The following is a 19,721-nucleotide window of genomic DNA, read 5'->3' on the forward strand; positions in this document are numbered from 1 at the left end:
GCCGTGGCCTCACACAGCTCACAGCAACCTCCAACTCCTGGGCTTAAGCGATTCTCTTGCTTCAGCCTCCCGAGTAGCTGGGACTACAGGCACCCGCCACAACGCCCGGCTATTTTTGGTTGCAGTTTGGCCGGGGCCGGGTTTGAACCCGCCACCCTCAGTATATGGGGCTGGCGCCTTACCGACTGAGCCACAGGCGCTGCCCTAAAATTCACTTTCTTTATATAAAGGGTTATGATTAACTTTTTAATGATATTTTAATACTAAAGGTTTTATTTGTAAAAGCAAATACTACTTTACCTGTTTTGAAATCATCTTTCTGGGTAAAACATTAAAGCATTTTTTAAAAAACTGCTACTGTTAAGCAATTTCCAGAAGATAGGTTATGAATACTGCTTGGCAAGAGAGTTAATAGCCTTGTTGAATATGAAAGCACTTTTTTTCTTGACCTTCATGCAGTTAGTATTAAATTCAAATGATGGGTGAGGATGTACAGAAATCAGAACCCTCTTACTCTGTTGGTAAGAATAAAATGGTGTAGCACTTTGGAAAATAGTCTGGCCATTATTCATCAGTTACCATATGAGCCATCAAGTCTGCTTCTAAGTGTATGCCTGAGAGAAGTGAAAGCGTCTGTTAACACAAAAATTTGTATACAAATGTTCACAGCAGCATTATCAATATATTATAATAGCCAGAAAGCGCAAACAGTTTAAATGTTCATCATGAACGGATAAATAAAATGTGGTATATTCATACTATTCGGCAAGAAAAAGAATGAAATACTGTTGCCTACTACAAGAAAGGATACACTTTGAAAACATGCTAAGTGAGAGAAGCCCATCACAAAAAGACAACATGTTACTTGATTCCATTTGTATGAAAAATCCACAAGAGGCAAATCTCTATAGAGACCAAATGTAGATTAGTGGTTGCCTAGAGCTGTGGATGAGGAGGGAGGTGGTTAACAGAGTGACTGCTTAATGGTGCAGGGTTTCTTTTGGGGACAACAAAATATGTAAAAAATAATTTTGATGATGATTGTGTAACTGTGAATATGTTAAAACTGTTGAATGGTACAGTTTAAATGGGTGAATTATATGGTATATGAATTATAGTTCAATACAGCTGATAAAAATTCACACGGCAGGCATTAATAGCCTTTTTGTATTATTTCTTTATTCTGCCAAACAGAAGAATTCTAATTGTACAGGAACAAAATTCCATTTTATTAGTTTACTAGCATGCAGTACTGGTTTTGGCTACACATATTCACTAGAGGCTGTCATATTTTTTTAGTTTCTAGTGCCAAACTAAAAAGAAAAAAGAACTGGTTTGGAACAGCGATATATACAGAAGTGGTTGTAGATGGAGAAATTAAGAAAACAGCAAAATCCGGGAATTCTTCTAATCCAAAATGGGATGAACAGCTAACTGTGTAAGTATCTTGTATAAAGAATGCATATCTTTAAAAAGAAGCGTGCTTCTTGAAATATGAATATTTTACATTTATTTTGTAAAGTGACTTCAAAGTAATGAATGTTTTTTTCCAATGTGAATAGACAATTTGAAGTGTGAAGAAATTTTTGGTTAATTTCATTTATTTTTAGAGAGCTTTTGCTTTATAAATTAAATAGCTCTATTTTCTCTGAATGTCTTGGTATTGAAATAGGACAAAAAATTAGTTACCCTTAATTTTGTCATTTTGAATATAATGATACAAAATTTACATACAGAAAAGTATTATAACTAATACCATCAATTTTCTTAAAGTCTCTAAAAATTTGTTCAAATAGAAACAATGTTGTGAAGTCTCACTAAACTTTTTTTTTTTTTTTTTGAGACAGTCTTACTTTGTCACCCTCAGTAGAGTGCTATGGTATCATAGTTCACAGTAAACTCAAACTCTGGGGCTTAAGCAATTCTCTTGCCTCAGCCTCCTAAGTAGCTAGGAATACAGGTGCCCGCCACAACGCCCTGCTATTTTTTGAGACAAGGTCTTGTTCTGACCCAGGCTGGTCTTGAACCTGCGATCTTAGGCAGTCCACCCACCTGGGCCTCCCATATGCTAGGATTATAGGTGTGAGACACCTGCCCAGTCTTGTTTTTTTTTTTTTTTTTTTCTTTTTTTGAGACAGACTCTTACTCTGTCACCCTGGGTAGAATGCTATGGGCTCGTAGCTCACAGCAACCTCAAACACTTGGGCTCAAGCCTCAGCCTCTTGAGTAGCTGGGACTACAGGTCCCTGCCACAATGCCTAGGTAGGTTTTCTGTTTCTAATAGAAATGGGGTCTTGCTCTTGCTCAGGCTAGTCTTGAACTCTTGAGTTCAGATAGCATACCCACCTTTGCCTCCTAGACTGCTAGGATTACAGACATGAGCCACTGCACCTAGCCTTCAGTAAGACTCTTGTACTTCTGTTTTTTGGTTTGCTAATTGCAAAAATTCCTATGTAATTGTTAAAGACCTAATGTATTTGAAAGTAAATATTTTTATTTATAATTTAGACCTTTTTATAATCTTTTATTCTTTTATACAATATTCTCAAACTGAATTTATGGTTTTTAAAAAGGTCCTGAAATAAATGGTTTAATAGAAATTGCCATTTAGAGTGATGATGTATGCTCCTATATTTTTGTTTTGATGTTACCCTTACAGAAATGTGACCCCACAGACTAAATTGGAATTTCGAGTTTGGAGTCATCACACTTTAAAAGCAGATGCTTTATTAGGAAAAGCAGTGATAGATTTGAAACAAGCTCTGTTAATACACAATAGAAAATGTAAGTTTTTTATTCTAACTTTTGTTTCTTTTAAATTAATTTTAGGTACTATAAACATGAAGTATAAAAGCAAAAAAATACTTTCACATTTATAAAGGAGAATTTCAGTTATTGTCTGTGATCACTTTTAAGATTGTGGCATTATATGAAGTAGAAAATATTGACCCTGCTCTTTCTCTATTCAGAATTTTGCAAAGTGTCTCAGTTATCCATAAGTACTTAATTATCCGTGATCATCAGTCATTTACTATATTCTCACTATTAAGTACTTTACAGCTTGGGGGCGGCGCCTGTGGCTCAAGGAGTAGGGCGCCGGTCCCATATGCCGGAGGTGGCGGGTTCAAACCCAGCCTCGGCCAAAAATCACACACAAAAAAAGTACTTTACAGCTTGGGAACAAAATCATGTGAGCTACCCTATTTCATTACTTGATTAATAATAATTTTATTTAGATTAAGTAAATTCTGTTAAATTTTCTTTTGCTAAATGTTTATTATAGAAAATATAGAAAATTCATAGATACATAAAACATCATTAAATTTACTATCCAGTTATAACCACTCTTAAAAATTTCGTCTCTTTTTCTTGTTCATAGACACTAACGTATATGCAGTAGAACATAGCTGACGACCTCCCTACCTTGATCACTTCTTTAGTTAACCTCCAGTTCATAGGCCAGGCATGTACAACATATATGTATCAGTGCTGTAGGCCTAGTTCCTTATGTTGACCACCTCCATATATTGACTAGTTTGTTCTACTATTTTTTTCTTTTCTGCATCTACTGGTGTAGATTTACTCTTTTTTTGTTTTCATGTAAAATTATATTATCAATATCATGTTTTCATGATAGTAAATTTTTCTAGGCTAGAAGTTTTTAAAGTAGTTTAATATTTAATTATTTGTAAACTTTCTATCATTATGTACAGAAATTTGAGGGCATATACATATGTTTGTAATTTTGGGGAGAGGGTTTATAGCTGTTATCAGATTCTTAAGATATTTGAGCCACTAAATATTAAAAACGAGACTTTTAGGAGCCACAAAAAGCTTTTTCACACTCTAATTTATTTGATATGACATTTAGGTAGTTTCTGATATTTCATTCAAACTATGCCCTTGTTCAAATCTGTAAATCTTTGGGCTTATCTTATTTCCTTGGAGATTTTCTCACTAATTCCTAAAAGTAGATTTGCTAGGTTAAAGGTTAAAAGAAGATTTGCTATTTTAAACATGCTGATGTTTAAAATAATAAGTTGATTTTTATGTATTCTAATTTTTTAAAATACACTGTTAAATGTTATAAGTTTGATTTTCTGCTATGTCTTGGCTTTTGGGGGCTTGGGGATGGTTCATGCAATTTGTTTTGCTATAGAGATAAGTAATACAATTGGTAAGTACGTTTACAGTACCTTTGCTTAGGTTATTATTAGTACTTAATCTGCTCCCATTGTTGAACATTTAGATTGTTTACAATTCTGTGTAATGTAATTATACTGAACTTCCATATAAGGATTATAAATATCTTCCATACAAAGATTATATTTATCTGACAAAATGATCTTCTAAGGAAGTTGTAAAATTAATACATTTTGAAATTAAACCTTAAGTTGTAAAAACTTTATCTTTTAAGATTTAATTTAGCAGAATATGCTCAGAGGGAAAATAAAATTTTATGAACATTCATACAATGAGTAGATGGCTTTAGAAATTACAGTAGTAGTGTCCTGTACACCCTAGTCAGTTGGTAAATTTATTTTTAGTAATCAAAAGGCATATTAGTTTGCTAGAGTGGCCATAACAAAATACCCTACAGTCTGGGTGTCTTCAATAAGAGAAACTTGTTTTCCCACGCTTCCAGAGGCTACTCGTCTGTGATCAAGGTCTCGGCAGGGTTGGCTTCTTCTGCAGCCTCTCTTTAATGGCCATCTTTCCCTTGTATCTTCACATGATCTTCCCCCTGTGTATGTGTCTCTGTCTAGGTTTCCTTTGAAAAAAAATTTTTATAGAACAAAATATGCTCTTGTTCTGTCACCCAGGCTGGAGTACAGTGGTACAATCATAGGTCACTGTAACCTCAAACTGCTGGGCTCAAGAGATCCTCCTGCCTCAGCCCAAATAACTGGTTGTTATTGACACCAGGAGGGAGCATGTCTGACCTCTCTTCTCATGACTAGCTTTAGGGTATTTCTGAGGTTCCCTTGGCCAATAGGGGGCCCATTCAGTCAGGTGGGAGGTGGTGCTTACGATTTTATTTTGGCTCACAGTTCTCTTGGCCAAGATTTGCCAGAAACAGCAGTGATGGCCAAACTTTTTTTTTTTTTTCCCTCTTAGTTGCCAAGATGGTGCAACTACCTGTCCAGGGTCCATTTAGGTCCACAGTTGGAGGCTTGTCGCCAAGGGGATTTAACAGTCTCATTCCAAAGGGGTGGGTCAGTTATGTTGTTGTTGTATATTTGTTTGTGCGGGTCAATAAACATATAAAAACAATATGTCAGGCAAAATTTACTAAATGCAGAATACAGATGCTTACATACAGTAACTAAGAAAATGCCATGAAGGCTACTTTGAACAGTTTGATGAAAACATTTCAGATTGTATATGAAACCTGCACATTGTACCCCTTGATTGCACTAATGTACAAAGCTATGATTTAACAATAAAAATAAATAAATTAAAAAAAAAACAAACAATATGTCGGTGGGGTCAATTCCTAACCTTCCCTCCCCCAATAGGAGGAAACTTGTTTTTATAGTCAAAAGCCTTATAGCCAATTAAATGTTCTGGTCCGTGTGGGACTGGAGGTGGATAGGTACTCATCAACATCTTAAAACCTTAGGTACACTTAGGTAACGTAAGTGTAAAAACCAAAATGTCCTCTGGGAGGCCGAGCAGGTGGATAGCTTGAGCTTACAAGTTCGAGACCAGCCTGAGCAAAAGTGAGACTCTTATCTCTACCAAAATAGAAAAACCGAGGCAAGAGAATCACTTGCATCTGAGTTGGAGGTTGCTGTGAACTATGATGTCGTAGGACTCTATCCAGGGCAACAGCTTGAGAGTGTCTCAAAAAAAAAAAAAACCCAAAATGTCAACAGCATTGTTACAAAATTAATTTATCTGTAAGAAGTGAGCTACAGACTTGCAAAAATTTGTATATAAAAGAAGCATTGTTAAACCATTTAAGGAATTCAGACTTTTGTTATGTCATAGAATTTTTGGTCTCTTTAGTAATTTTCCTAAGTTGCCTTATAAACTTTTTGTTATATCTCTACTTGCTTAAACTCCGTAATTGGGAGCCGTGATATTCAGGAAGCTTTGAGTCTGTGGGAAGTGGGAACTTATTTATGGTTGTGGTGGATGTTTGGACCACATGGCCTGAAAAGGCAAAGTCTTTCTTTTAGTGTTTGTTTAGACATCCTTGTGCCCATCCTTGGTCTGGAGAGTCTTCTATGCCCTGAAATCCCCCTTTACAATCTCACATGCCTACCTCTTCCATGATAGTCGCTGTGGCAGGATGTTTGTACTTTTAGTAGCAGGGTGTGTTGGCAGTGAATGACAGGCTGGTCCTGGTGAGATGCAATAGTTTTTAAATCCTGGAAACAGAAGGTAAACTTCCTGTTTACTTAATACTTGGCTTGACTCTAGAAAACAAAGCAAAAAGAATCAGAAATGTTTTAAATAAAAAGTCATTTAAAAACATGAACACCAGTCATTTGGATTTGGGCCCACCCTAATGATACAACTTTTAACTCAGCTGTCTCTTTAATGATCCTGTCTATAAATACAGTTTTATGTTTTGAAGTACTGAGGATTAAGACAGTAACATATGAATTTGGTGGTGTGTGTGTGTCAGTTCTACCTGTAACAAAAGGGAAGTGCATTTCAAGAACTCAGTCTTGTGATAGAATCATAATGCTTTTATTTAAAAGTAGAAGAAACCTGTGAGTATTAGTCCTAGCCACTTGTTTTATCAATAAGGTAATTTAAGTAACTTGCTCAAGAGTATACGAGTAATTGCAGGATTATGATAGAACATAAATTTTTTTCTTAGCTGCTTAACTTTAATTAGATATAATATAAAATTAATATTGTTCCAGACACCCTTGAAGCAATTAAAATACATTTATAAATGGTAAAATTCTTGGTTGCCTTTGATGCAGCCTTCTCGTTTAGCAGTTTGACTTTTAGTTAATATCAGTTGAAGGAGCGATAGTTAAATTTTGGAGATGTTATGGTATTTAGCTTTAAAAAGAAGTAAACAAAAACTGCTACGAACAAAATAGGTAACCCAAAAAACACATGATAACCTAGTGATGAATAAAGATATTTGATAACTAAAAAAGTCTTTCTTCCTATCCTTACATAAGAATTCACTCACTGAAAAGGTTGATGATAGGTATTATGTTTGTAAGGTGTGTTATATGCAGAAAGTGATAATCAGCCTCTTACATGAGTAGAATCTTTGTGTTTGTTTGGAAGACTTTAATGAAGGGGTGTTCTGGGTATGCCTGTTTTCTCACCAATTTACAGAGAATAGATTTTTAAGGGATGGAGTGAAAGAAGAATCTCCTGAGAAAAAAGCAAAACCGAGGTTTTAGTTCTTGTGACAACAAAAGAGGCAGTGAAGGCCAATCTAGCTTTTAAGGAAGAACCCTGGATCTAGCCAGCATGCCTGAAAAGTACCATTATGGTTTCTGGCAAGGCACTGAAGAAAAGTTTGTGGTAAGAATGGCAGACAGGATAAAGTCCTTGAAAGCAGATTATAATATGGAAGAGGGGATTGGAACCAGGAGAAATATTTGTGGGGCCCTGATATTTGAGGGAAATTTTAAAGGATGAAAGAACATGGTCTGGTGATAGTGGGAGAATTGTAGGAATTTGAGATGGCATTTATAAAAATTATAAACCCACAAACAAAATGGAATTAATAAGCAACTTGAAAATAGAGACTGTCTGAACACATCTCTGTTATTTCAGTGCCTCCCACAGTCAAAAGCTAAAAACTTAAAAGAAAAAAAATTGTAACAAAGAAACATGTAAGGTATTTGAATAATACCTTACTATGGATTCTTATTCTGTACAAAATCTTACTGTATGTAAAACACACCATAGCAATGACCCGCACAAGCATGTACGTGCATAAGCTAATTTGTCCATACTCTTTTTACCCCCAAAAGTTCCTGAATTGACTTTTGTGAAACCCTGTTCTCCTCACACCAGTTTGAAAGTCATGTGGCTGTAAGATCAAGTTTAACTATGATTTTAATAACTTACAGAGCATTAGTTCAGTTTGTCTCATTTCTTCCTCGTATTCTTAGTACCTTACCTGCTCTGCCCACCTGGGCTTATTATCTTTGCTAATTCTTATTACGCTTTGCTAATTCTTCTTTATTGAAAGTAGTCTCTTTGTGGGCGGCGCCTGTGGCTCAGTCGGTAAGGCGCTGGCCCCATATACCGAGGGTGACGGGTTCAAACCCGGCCCCGGCCAAACTGCAACCAAAAAATAGCTGGGCGTTGTGGCGGGCGCCTGTGGTCCCAGCTACTTGGGAGGCTGAGGCAAGAGAATCGCTTAAGCCCAGGAGTTGGAGGTTGCTGTGAGTGGGTGTGTGAGGCCACGGCACTCTACCGAGGGCAATAAAGTGAGACTCTGTCTCTACAAAAAAAAGAAAAAAAAAAAAAAAAAGAAGTCTCTTTGTTACTAATCACTTCCTTGGTATTGTCACTAATTATGGACTTGTTTTCTGTTTTTATATTTAATTCTTTAATATTAGATGGAATTTTATGGAAAATGCTGTAAAAGTGTCTTTAGTTTTATTTGGGAGATGGAGGTGAGAAGATTGCTCAAGGCCAGGAGTTCAAGGCTGTAGTGTGATATGATCTTGCCTATGAATAGCCATAGCGCTCCAGGCTGGGCAACTTAGTGAGACCTCTATCCCTAAAAGAAAGTACATCTGAATTAATAATTTCCTTCTGTTACTACCCAGTTTTTAAAATGGTGTTTATTTTCATCAGATGGATGAATTTGGCCCAGTGGCTTTGAATGTTCCAGTTATTTAGCTGGCTCTCTTCCCCCTCTGCTTTCATTTTTTCTTTTCTCTTTTTGACAGTAATACAGGCTTTGTGGTATACTCATTATTTTTGTCTAAGTGCTATTGGAATATAACTTTCAACATAAATTTATTTGGACTTGCCCTTAATTTCTTTTTGAAATGGAGTGTAGGTAGAATAAATAGTTCCACAAGTAAAAACATAAACTAGTTATAATCACTGTAGATGACTAAAGAAACTGACTTTTTCTGATTCAGGTAGGAGAGTTTTCCTGTAGATAATGGCTTTTGCATCTGTGTTGCTTTAACAAAATACCTGAAGCTGGGGAAAATATGAAGAACAGAAGTTTATTTCTCAGAGTTTTAGGATCTGGAAGTCGGAGATCAAAGCACCAGCAGGTTCGGTGTCTGGTAAGAGCCTGATCTTCACTTCCAAAATAGCACCTTGTTGCTGCATCCTCTGGAGGGGATGAACATTGTGTCTTCACATGGTGGAAGGTTCAGAAAGGAGCAAACCCACTCTTGCAAGCCCTTTTATAAGAACATTTAGACCATAGCAGATATGGTCTAACTATCTTACTCTGAACTATTTTTAATGTTTTCCCTATCTATCTTAAATGACTCTCATTTTTTCGTTCTTTCATTAGTAATGGTGCTGTGTATTAGTTGTTTATTTTTTATTAAATAAAATACTGAGAGTCTTGTGAAGAAGGCAAAAAGTAATAAAAAAAGGATCTGTGAATAATAGCACAGACTATACTTTAAATTGCACTTATCCTCACCATAATTTTGATTTCTAATATTTCAAAATATATTCCCATGTAATCCTAGCATCATTAAATTTTATTGACACATTCTTTTGTTTTATACTTTCATATAATTTTTTTTCTGTCTTTGTAATGTAAGTTAGCTTCATTTAGCACAGTTTTCTTAGGGCTGCTGTCCAATAAGAACTTTCTGCAGTGATGGTTGTGTTCTATATCTGTGTTATCCAATATGGTAGCCACTAGCCACATATGGCAGTTGAACATTTGAAATGTGACTGGTGCAACTAAAGAGCCTAATTTTAAATTTGTTTCATTTTAATTAAATTTAAATTTAAATAGCCTCATGTGGTCAATGGCTATCATAATGGACAATGGAGCCTTGAACCTTTCTCTTGTGTTAGTTGCAAAATCAGAATTTATCCCTGTTTTTTGTTTTTAATAGTGTTTCTTCTTTCTTATTTTTATCTTTTTCTTATTTATAGCTTTAATTTTTAATCACATTAGGTTTTTTTTTTTTTTAAGAAATGAAGTCGTCTTTGTTTCTCAGGCTGGAGCACAGTGGCTGTTCACAGGTAGCACTGCAGGCTTGAACTGGGTTCAAGAAATCTCACCTCGGCCTCCTCTAAATTTAGAAATTTTCTCTCCTTATTCCGAGACAGAGTCTCACTTCGTTGCTCTTGATAGAGTGCATGATGTTGTAGCTCACATCATGAGCAACCTCAAACTCTGGGGCTCAAGTAATTCTCTTGCCTCAGCCTCCTAATTAGCAGGGACTATAGGCAGCCTTCACAATCCCTGACTATTTTTAGAGATGGGGTCTCACTCTAGCTTAGGCTGGTCAATGAACTTGTGAGCTCAGGTGATCTGCCTGCCTCGGCCTCCCAGAGTGCTGGGATGACAGGCGTGCGTCACTGCACCCGGCTAAATTTAGAAATTTTCAAGTTTCTTTCTCATTATGAATTAATCATACTGAATTTTTTCCTCTTCAAGTTTATGATTTGTTCTTCTTCAAGTTTATGAGGCTGATTTCTTTCTTTACTGAAGGCCCCACTGTTCTATAGGGTTTCCTAATGATTATCACAAATACATTCCTCTATACATAGAGAAAATGGGAAATTATAGCTAAATGTACCTTAATTTACAAAATATTCATTACAGAATTTTACAAAATATTTACAAAACATTTCTGTATATGTGATACATAAATACAGTAGAACCTCTATAGTTGACCACCTCCTTAAGTTGACTTAATTTTCATGGACTGAACATTTACTACATGTACTCTATGGAAGACTGATATGTATACATTGACCATCTTTATAAGTTGTATCTTGACCACTTGGACTGTGATACACACTATTAATTTACCCTCTAACTTGACCAGTTGAGTCCACTCTACACCAAGGGGGTAGAAGAATGCCTTTTGGTTGTATTATTTTTTCTTTAGTCTAAGTTCTTTTTTTTATGTTTTATTATTTCCACGTGTTGGATTAGGGCTAACATCCTATTGTTATGTGTTATGGAAGATATTTACCACTTAAAGGGCTGGTCTGAATTTTAGGTACATACTACAATTACTGAAAAGTTTTACAGTTAGTCAAGACATCATGACCCAACAGAAAGAACTCAAAAGAGCTGACATTGTAGGAACAGGTTGATTATCTACATTTTCTGGAAAGCAGCAGCCAAAGAAAGACAGCAGAACATTTTGGTGTTAGCAAGACCACAGTTAGCAAATCCAAGAAACGTAAACATGAAGACTTGAAGAGATAAGGAAAGTGGAAACCTGTAGCAGAAAAGGGGGAAAACTTCCCTCAGTGACATCTACGAAGCCACACTGAGCTGGTTCAAACAAATTAGGGCAGCTAATACCCAAATATCTGGGCCCATGATCCAAGAAGTTGCAGATTTCAAAGCATCAAGTATTTGGCTTGAGAAATTTAGACTATAACACAAGATCTCCCAGAAAGTCTTGTGTGGTGAATACAATGAAGTTCCAGTAGAAGTTGTGGAAGAGTTCATCCAAAAGTTCTTGAGCTTTGCCAGAGGTTTCAATGATAATGACTTTGGTTTTTTTTTTTTTTTTTTTTTGAGACAGAATCTCACCATGTCACCCTTGATAGAGTGCTGTGGTGTCACAGCTCACTGCAACCTCAAATTCTTGGGCTCAAGTGATTCTCTTGCCTCAGCCTCCCAAGTAGCCGGGATGACAGGTGTCTGCCACAACACCTGACTATTTTTTGGTTGCAGTTGTCATTGTTGTTTACCAGTTCCAGGCCGGGCTCACATCCTCCAACCTTGGTGTATGTGGCCGGCACCCTGACCACTGAGCTACGAGCACCGAGCCTGATGACATTTTTAATACTGACAAGTGCAGACTCTTTTTCGAGGTAGTACCTGTCAGGAGCCTCATTGTGAAGGGTAACAAATGTAAGAGCAGAAAACTTTCCAAAGAATGTTTCAAAGTTCTGCTTTGTGCTAGGCTCACCCAGAGAAAAACTAAAGCCCTAAGTGATTGGTAAATCAGCAAAGCCACCATATTCAAAAAACCTGATGCCCAAAGACCTCCCTGTCACTTGGAGATCAAACAAATGCACATGGATGACTGATGCCCTATTTGAGGATTGGATAAGGAGTGTCAACTGAGAAATGAAGAAGAAATGGCCTGTTTTACTGACAGTAGAAAACTGTCTTGGCCACCTACAGGAGAATCATCTCAGAAATGTAACACTACAACTGCAAAAATCTAACTTCTTGCCCAAGACATTATCAAAACATTTAAAATGTTTTTTTATGGCCCACTACCAAGCCCAGCTCCTGCAGTGGGTCATTACCAAAATATAAACATGTCTGTGGAAGCAACTTCACTGCATCACTAACTGCTCTGGATCAGTTCTGCTTGGAATAAAGTTCAGCCAGAAATGATAGGGAAGTGTTTCAAGAAAGTTGGATTTGTTACAAGCCCCATCAGATGGTCCATCTCCTATGGCAGAATTCGAAGGAGTAGATTTTGAAGGTTTTGTTGCACTGGGTGATGAGGTGGCAACCTGTAATGAACCTGAAGCAGAAGCAGTTTTCCAAGCAAAACTGAAGCACGGACCAGTGTAAAAATGCATGAAGCAGCTGATGAAGTGGAAGAAGCAAGTGAGATGGCGCAGGAATTGCAGTGTGAGCCATGTGATAAAGCACTTGCTGTGGAAAAAACTCTAAGTAGAGAGTGCTTTCTCTACTTAGTTTGTAAGAAGTATAAGAAACAGATTAAGATTGACTCTTAAGATTAACTCTTAATTGACTCTCATAAAACTATGAGAAATCAGTAAATATATTTATTTTGTATGATACTGGATGTATGATTTTACTGTGTTTGAATATGTATGATTTAATATGATACTGTCTATTAAAAGCTGTATAAGAAAATAAAGTACATGTATGTATCAGTACAGTGGGCCTAGTTCCTGTGTTGACCACCTTTGTATGTTGACTAGCTTCTTCCCTTGGGTGGTCAAGTTATGGAAAATATAAATACAATATAAAATATGAGTGTTAATTTTTCCTATTTATAATGGACACCTGTATTCTCATAAATTCACGTTTTTTACTTGTCCTTTAGGATATATTTTGGGGATAGTGAGGAACCAACTTATTTGAGTAGATATTTCTACTGTATTTGAAGTTTTTCATTTTTTCATCCTTCATAGTACAATATGAGTTGTTACTGCTATAAATAACCAGAAATATAACCTACAACTGGCCTTACAAGAATAAATTCCCTGAGGACAGGACTAAATTACTTACGTTAAATGTTCATTAAATTGTCTACCTTTTGTCAGATACTGAGGGTATATCACTGAATTAGATGGACAAGGTCTCTTAAGGTCTGAAGCCAGGCATAGTGGCTCAAACCTATAATCCTAGCACTCTGGGAGGCCAAGGCAGGAGGATCACTTGAGCTTAGTAGTTCAAGACCACCCTGAACAAGAGCAAGACCCTGGTCTCTACTGAAAAGTAGAAAAATTTGCCGGGTGTTGGGTGGGTGGGCTCCTGTAGTCCAAGTTATTCAGGAGATTGAGGCAGGAGGATTACATGAACCCAGGAATTTAATGTTGTTTTGAGGCTAGACTGATGCCATTGGCACTCTGACCTAGGTGATAGAGCAAGACTCGTCTCAAAAACAAACAAAAAAACCCCAAACAACTCTGTCTTTTATTACATGGGTCTTAAAATTTTCTTGCTAAGAATTTGTATCCAATGAATTGTAGTTCCAGGTTTTTCTTGGTCTTTTTGTATTTGGATAATTAGTTAACGTTTTTATGCTGGACATTTGGTAAATGGCAGGGGAGCTCCCAAATTTGCTAAATATAAGAAAAAGTCAAGGACTTTATCTAAGAAGTGAAATATGTTGTGATTTCAAAAGCTGCAGACAGCCACTGAAGATGAAATGGAAACAATTGGCCTCATTTTGAATAATAGAGTGATCACTAATAGCTTTCTTATTTTAGTTTTTTAAAAAGTTATAAATTAGGATCGGCACCTGTGGCTCAAGCAGCTAAGGCGCCAGCCACATACATCTGAGCTGGTGGGTTCGAATCCAGCCCAGGCCCGCCAAACAACAATGAAGGCTGCAACCAAAAAATAGCCAGGTGTTGTGGCGGGTGCCTGTAGTCCCAGCTACTTGGGAGGCGGAGGCAGGAGAATCACTTGAGCCCAAGAGTTGGAGGTTGCTGTGAGCTGTGAAGCCACGGCACTCTACCCAGGGCGACAGCTTGAGGCTCTGTCTCAAAAAAAAATAAAAAAGTTACAAATTAATAATACAATTGTATACGGCACATGGTGATGTTATGATCCATGAATGCAGTGTAGAGTAATGAAATGTTAATGTATCCATCACCGGAAATACTAATTTTTTATGATGAGAACTTTTGAAATTTACTTTTAGTAGTTTCTTTTTTTATAAAGACAGAGTCTTGTCTTGTTGCCTGGGCTAGAATGCAGTGGTGCTATCGTAGCTCACTGCAACCTTAAACTTCTGGTTTGGAGTGATCATCTTGCCTCTGCCTCTCAAGTAGTATGTACCACCAAGCTCACATGATTTCTCTATCTTTTTGTAGAGAAAGAGTCTTGCTCTTGCTCAGGCTAGTCTTGAGCTTCTGGTCTCAAGCAATCCTCCTGCATCAGCCTCCCAAAGTGCTAGGGCTGTAGGTGTGAGCCACCATGTCTGGCTGACCCTTAGTTATCTTGAAGGAGTACTATAATTATTTACTATATTCACCACACTATGCAGTATATCTCAAAGAAATTCCTCTTGTCTAGTTCAGACTTTGTGTCTTTTGATCATTATCTCCCCATTCTCTTAACCCTCTGCCTAGTAACTTTAAGTATATTTTCTACAGGATAGACATTGAAGTAAAAATGATCTTGATTTTAAATAAGAACTGGATGTCCTAATAATGAGAAGGAAGTATTTGGCCTTATATAAAAAAATACTAATGCACTATTATTACAGTACTTAGCATTTCTTGAACCCTTCTTGTGTGTCAGATGTGATGTTAGTGCTTTCTGTGTAGTTTTAGAATTTGGTCCTTAAGACTGTCCTTTTATTTTGAACCTCTTACCATCTCCTTTTTATAATGAAACTGAGGCTTAAAGAAGTTTGAATAACTTAAACTTACTCAAGGGAAGCCAGTATCTAGCAGTGCTAGAATTTGTAACCAGACCACCTGACTCTTACCCTCTATGATAACTTGGATTGAAGAGCAAGTTTAGGCACTTGCTGTACTTATATTTAGATATACTGATATACTATCTGAAGTTTATAATATGCACAGAGACAAAGATGATATTGAAGGTGTAGGGTTGGGGAAGAGGAGTTACTAGATAAGAAAGGGATTCATCCTGATGTAATATAGAAGGGTCTATAGATTAAATGCCAAGAATTTCTTTGAAATGTGACTGTCAAGTACTAAATTAGAGTAATTTTTGAAATGTAGTTTTGATTTTTAAACATTTTTGTTTGTGGCAAAACTTTTAAATTAGGATATTCTTTTTCTAGTGGAAAGAGTGAAAGAACAATTAAAACTTTCCTTGGAAAACAAGAATGGCATAGTGCAAACTGGTGAATTGACAGTTGTGCTTGATGGATTGGTGATTGAGCAAGAAAATCTAACAAACTGCAGCTCATCTCCAACCAGTAAGCTAACTTTATGTGTTTATAAAATTTAAAGGAAAAAGAATCAGCAAGAAGTGTATAAAAACCTAGTTTATTTCTTTCTTATTGTTTAGTAGAAATACAGCAAAATGGTGATGCCTTACATGAAAATGGAGAGCCTTCAGCAAGGACAACTACCAGGTAGAATATTTTATTTTAGTATTTGTGGCAACACAATGTAACATATTTTCCCCCATAATGAAGTTTTAAATTTTACCTTAGTTCATAATTTGCCACAGAGTTTAAAGGCATATATCTAATCAGATTTGGTTCAATTCTTGTAAAAGTAGTTTTTTTAAAAAACTGCTTTGTTTAGATATAATACACCATGAAATTCACTCTTTGAAAGTATATATTTCAGTGGTTTTTAGTAAATTAATGGAATTGTGCAACCATCACCTCTAATTTTAGAACATTCTCTCCCCAAAAGAAACTCTGTACCCATGGGTTATCACTCCCCATTTTTCCCTGTTCCCAGCTCCCAGTAGCTATTAATGTACTATCTGTTTCTATAGATTTGCCTATTCTGGCCATTTCATATAAATAGATTCATGCAATATGTGACCTTTTATGACTAGTTTCTTTTAATTCTTCCGATTTGCATTAGAAGGATTGCATTGGACCCTTCCTATGTTGTAGCATGTACGATGCTGCATTTTTCATAATTGAAAATGGCTTTTAAAAATCTATATTTAGGCTTACTTTATTGGTAAATAGACTTAGATTTGGTGAAAAAATAGGTATCCATATTTGTGTTTGAATTGACATTTTTCTATAGATAATCAGAAGGTAAACGCTCCACAAATTGTGGTCTTCCCTCAAAAACCATCCTGCCATTTCAAAAACTCTGGCATTCATATTTATGACAATGGAAGCTCTCTGTTTGAAATAATTTGAAATACGAATGTGTAATAGATTGAATATAGTGGAATTATAAAAATATATTGCTGTAAGATTGACTTTTTATATTTGAACAAGCATGCTGGTACATGACAAAGTGTGACTTTTATTAATATGTAAAGTTATGTCAGTACTCCTAAATTGTCATTAAGTGATTCTCATCAGAGTACTTGAACAGATACATATGTCTTCTGAACATGCATTTGACTTACATAAAAAGAATGTCTATATATGTTTAAAATGCAACTTTAGATGGGTAAGGGGGCTTGAGTTACTACCAGTAGGAAACCTAACATTGCTTATTGTGTAGTAGCATATTTTTTTATTATTAAATCATAACTGTGTAAGTAGTAGCATATTTTGCATTAAAGATTAGTTCTACAGAACCAGGAGAACTCCAAATGGTTCTTTTACCTGGACTCCTAAGTCAGTGATTCTTGCTGGGTGGCTGGGGAGGACTGTACAAATCAGAATCATTTGGTAGCATTTTTCAAACTTTACCTGCCCAAACTTCCTAACCACATCTCATTCTAAAAATAGAATTGACAAAGGAGGGTAAAATTTATTTATCATTTGCTCATTCAACAGATACTTACTGGGTATTTGTTTGTTGCCAGACTCTAGTCCCAGCAAAGCCCTGTTCCCATGAAATTTATATTCTGGTGGGATGAAGGTAGATGGTAAACAACAGAAGAAATAAATAAGCTAATCGGACATGGTGGCAAGAAGTGTGAAGTTGTTAAAACAGGATGAGATGACAAGAATGGAAGGAGCAGGGAATCATCTCTGAGGAAGTGCTGTTTGAGCTAAAATTAAAAAGCCAAGAATGAAGCGTACGGGTAGAGTTCTTGAGGGAAGAGCATTATGCTAGGCAGAGGAAATAGCAACTTCAAAGACCTGGAGTTGCCTTATAGTTAGTTTATGTTGTACAAATTCTTCTAACTCCAGAATATAATATTTAACCTTTCTGTTAATCTTGTAGTCAGCATAACTTTACTACCTTATAAAAATTTGTTATAAACACTTGAAGACTTCATCATGTTTTTCATATTCAGTAAAACTGGTTTAGTATATCTACTGCAAGGTGAGTGAGAAGGATCTTGGAGAGAAATAAATCAGAGAGAGAGATGGGGTCAGGGTGGGGCTGATTTCCAAAAGCTTAGTGCACTGACCAGGGGAGGGGATGATCTGTTTATATTTTTAAAATAACATTCAGGTTGCTGTGGAGAACAGATGTAGGATGACTTATATATTTGGAAAAGCTCTCCTGTTGTCTTGCATGGTATTGCCCAACTTTTACCCAATGCCAATAAGACTTAAAATCTTTGATTTTGTAGTTATAATTTTATTTGTTTACTTGTAGTTAACTTATATACCATAAATTTTTATAATTCTGGAAAAAATAGCCTTTTCTGTTCATTATATAATTATAACTTTAGTGTCTAGCACATAATAATTTGTAGTGCAAATACTTGTAGACCCTTTCAGCTTATTTTTTAGTACTTAATAAAATTACAATACTTGCTCGGAAATGACTTGTGAGTTTCATAATTTCACAAGCTTTTTGAAACTGTTTTCAGAGCATTTAAAACAAACTAATATCCTTAGACATAAATGTTTAAAATGTACAATTTGAACATTATTTTGTGGGAATATATTTATTTTGACTTAGTACATATGCATATTTCAGTATTTTTTTAATCTGCCAGTATGGATATACTTAAAACTGAAAGTAATTTAAACTATAATACAGTAAAAGCATGCCATATTGTTGTTGATTACACTTTTATATTTATTATTTGAGTTGAATGTTAAGAATTCAGTAAACATTTCTTTTAAAAATTCTGGTGAAAAGTTAATTATACTTAACTCATTGAAATAAGGCTTTCTTTTTTTTAAGGTTGGCTGCTGAGGGTACTAATGGAATAGATAACCATGTACCTGCAAATACATTGGTCCAAAACTCATCCAGTTCATGTGTAGTTAATGGAGACAACACATCTTCATCTTCGTCTCAGGTTGCTGCCAGACCCAAAAATACACCAGCTCCCAAACCACTCACATCTGAGCCTGCCAATGACACTGGTAAACGTGACTATTTATGACACCTTGTTTAAGTGAAAACTAAATTAAGTTGTATTTATCTGCACCTACATATCCCTTATTGTGAAGTCTTTTTAAATCTTCTTTTCTGAAATAGAGTCTTAAAAATTATAATGTCTGGAATTTTTTTCTAATAATTTGAAATGGTCTAGATTATTTAGGAAGATATTCCAAAAATACATTAATTTAAATAGAAATCACAACACATTTTACTAAACAAGTGCTCATAAATAACTAGATTCTCAGGCTTTATGCCACAAAAAATGCTATTTTAATTTATGATACAAAATATATTTCTGAAACAAAGTCAACAGATTGATTTGTTAGTGCAAGTTAGTAATGAATGGTTCTTTTAATCTCTGTTTTAGTATACCAGTGTTTTGTTCTTAGCATCTAACTGTGTAGAAAAATATACAATGAGTTGAATAGTTCTTAGAACGTTTTATATTTCCAAAAGCAATTATTCTATTATAAAAGAATGCCTGAGGAAGATATCCTTTATAATTCTATTTCTCAGTGTACTCAGCTCTTGGAATCATAAATTATTTCTTGTTTGGTCTTTATATATTAACTCTTTCAGATGAGTTTTCTGAAACTCAAATATGTTAGGATTTAAGATTAGTAGCACATGTGTGAGAATTGAGTTGAAATCCTGATTTTTTGATTTTTAGAGACTATGTTATTTTCTGTTTGTCTGTTATGGGAAAGTATTCAAAAATAGAAACATGTTGAGAAGCAGTTAAGTAATTATATTAAAATAGGTGGATAGTTATCTGGAGAGCTTTAGTAAACATGAGAATTGACATATGAATGTTAATTTTTAAGTTTAATTTATTTAATGAAAAATGTCTTTCCTTTTAAAGAAAAAAAGTGTACTTAAAGATGGCCTTCCAAATACTCATAATAAATGAAAAT

The 19,721-nt window shown here is 35.5% G+C and overlaps 1 protein-coding gene across 5 annotated transcripts in view; it reads left to right on the top strand.

Moving 5' to 3' along the window:
* WWP1 (WW domain containing E3 ubiquitin protein ligase 1) overlaps positions 1-19,721 on the top strand; it is a 142,692-nt gene that overhangs the window by 67,632 nt on the left and 55,339 nt on the right. For 3 of the 5 annotated variants that reach the window (XM_053558371.1, XM_053558373.1, XM_053558372.1), the window contains exons 4-8: positions 1,300-1,438; positions 2,660-2,784; positions 15,648-15,785; positions 15,878-15,944; positions 18,604-18,788. In XM_053558371.1, the coding sequence (XP_053414346.1) occupies positions 1,300-1,438; positions 2,660-2,784; positions 15,648-15,785; positions 15,878-15,944; positions 18,604-18,788 (654 nt within the window). The remainder of the gene's footprint in view (positions 1-1,299; positions 1,439-2,659; positions 2,785-15,647; positions 15,786-15,877; positions 15,945-18,603; positions 18,789-19,721) is intronic. The other 2 variants (XM_053558374.1, XM_053558375.1) reach the window with 2 other exon arrangements.

The sequence above is a fragment of the Nycticebus coucang genome, chromosome 13, assembly GCF_027406575.1.
Source record: "Nycticebus coucang isolate mNycCou1 chromosome 13, mNycCou1.pri, whole genome shotgun sequence".
NCBI lineage: Eukaryota > Metazoa > Chordata > Mammalia > Primates > Lorisidae > Nycticebus > Nycticebus coucang.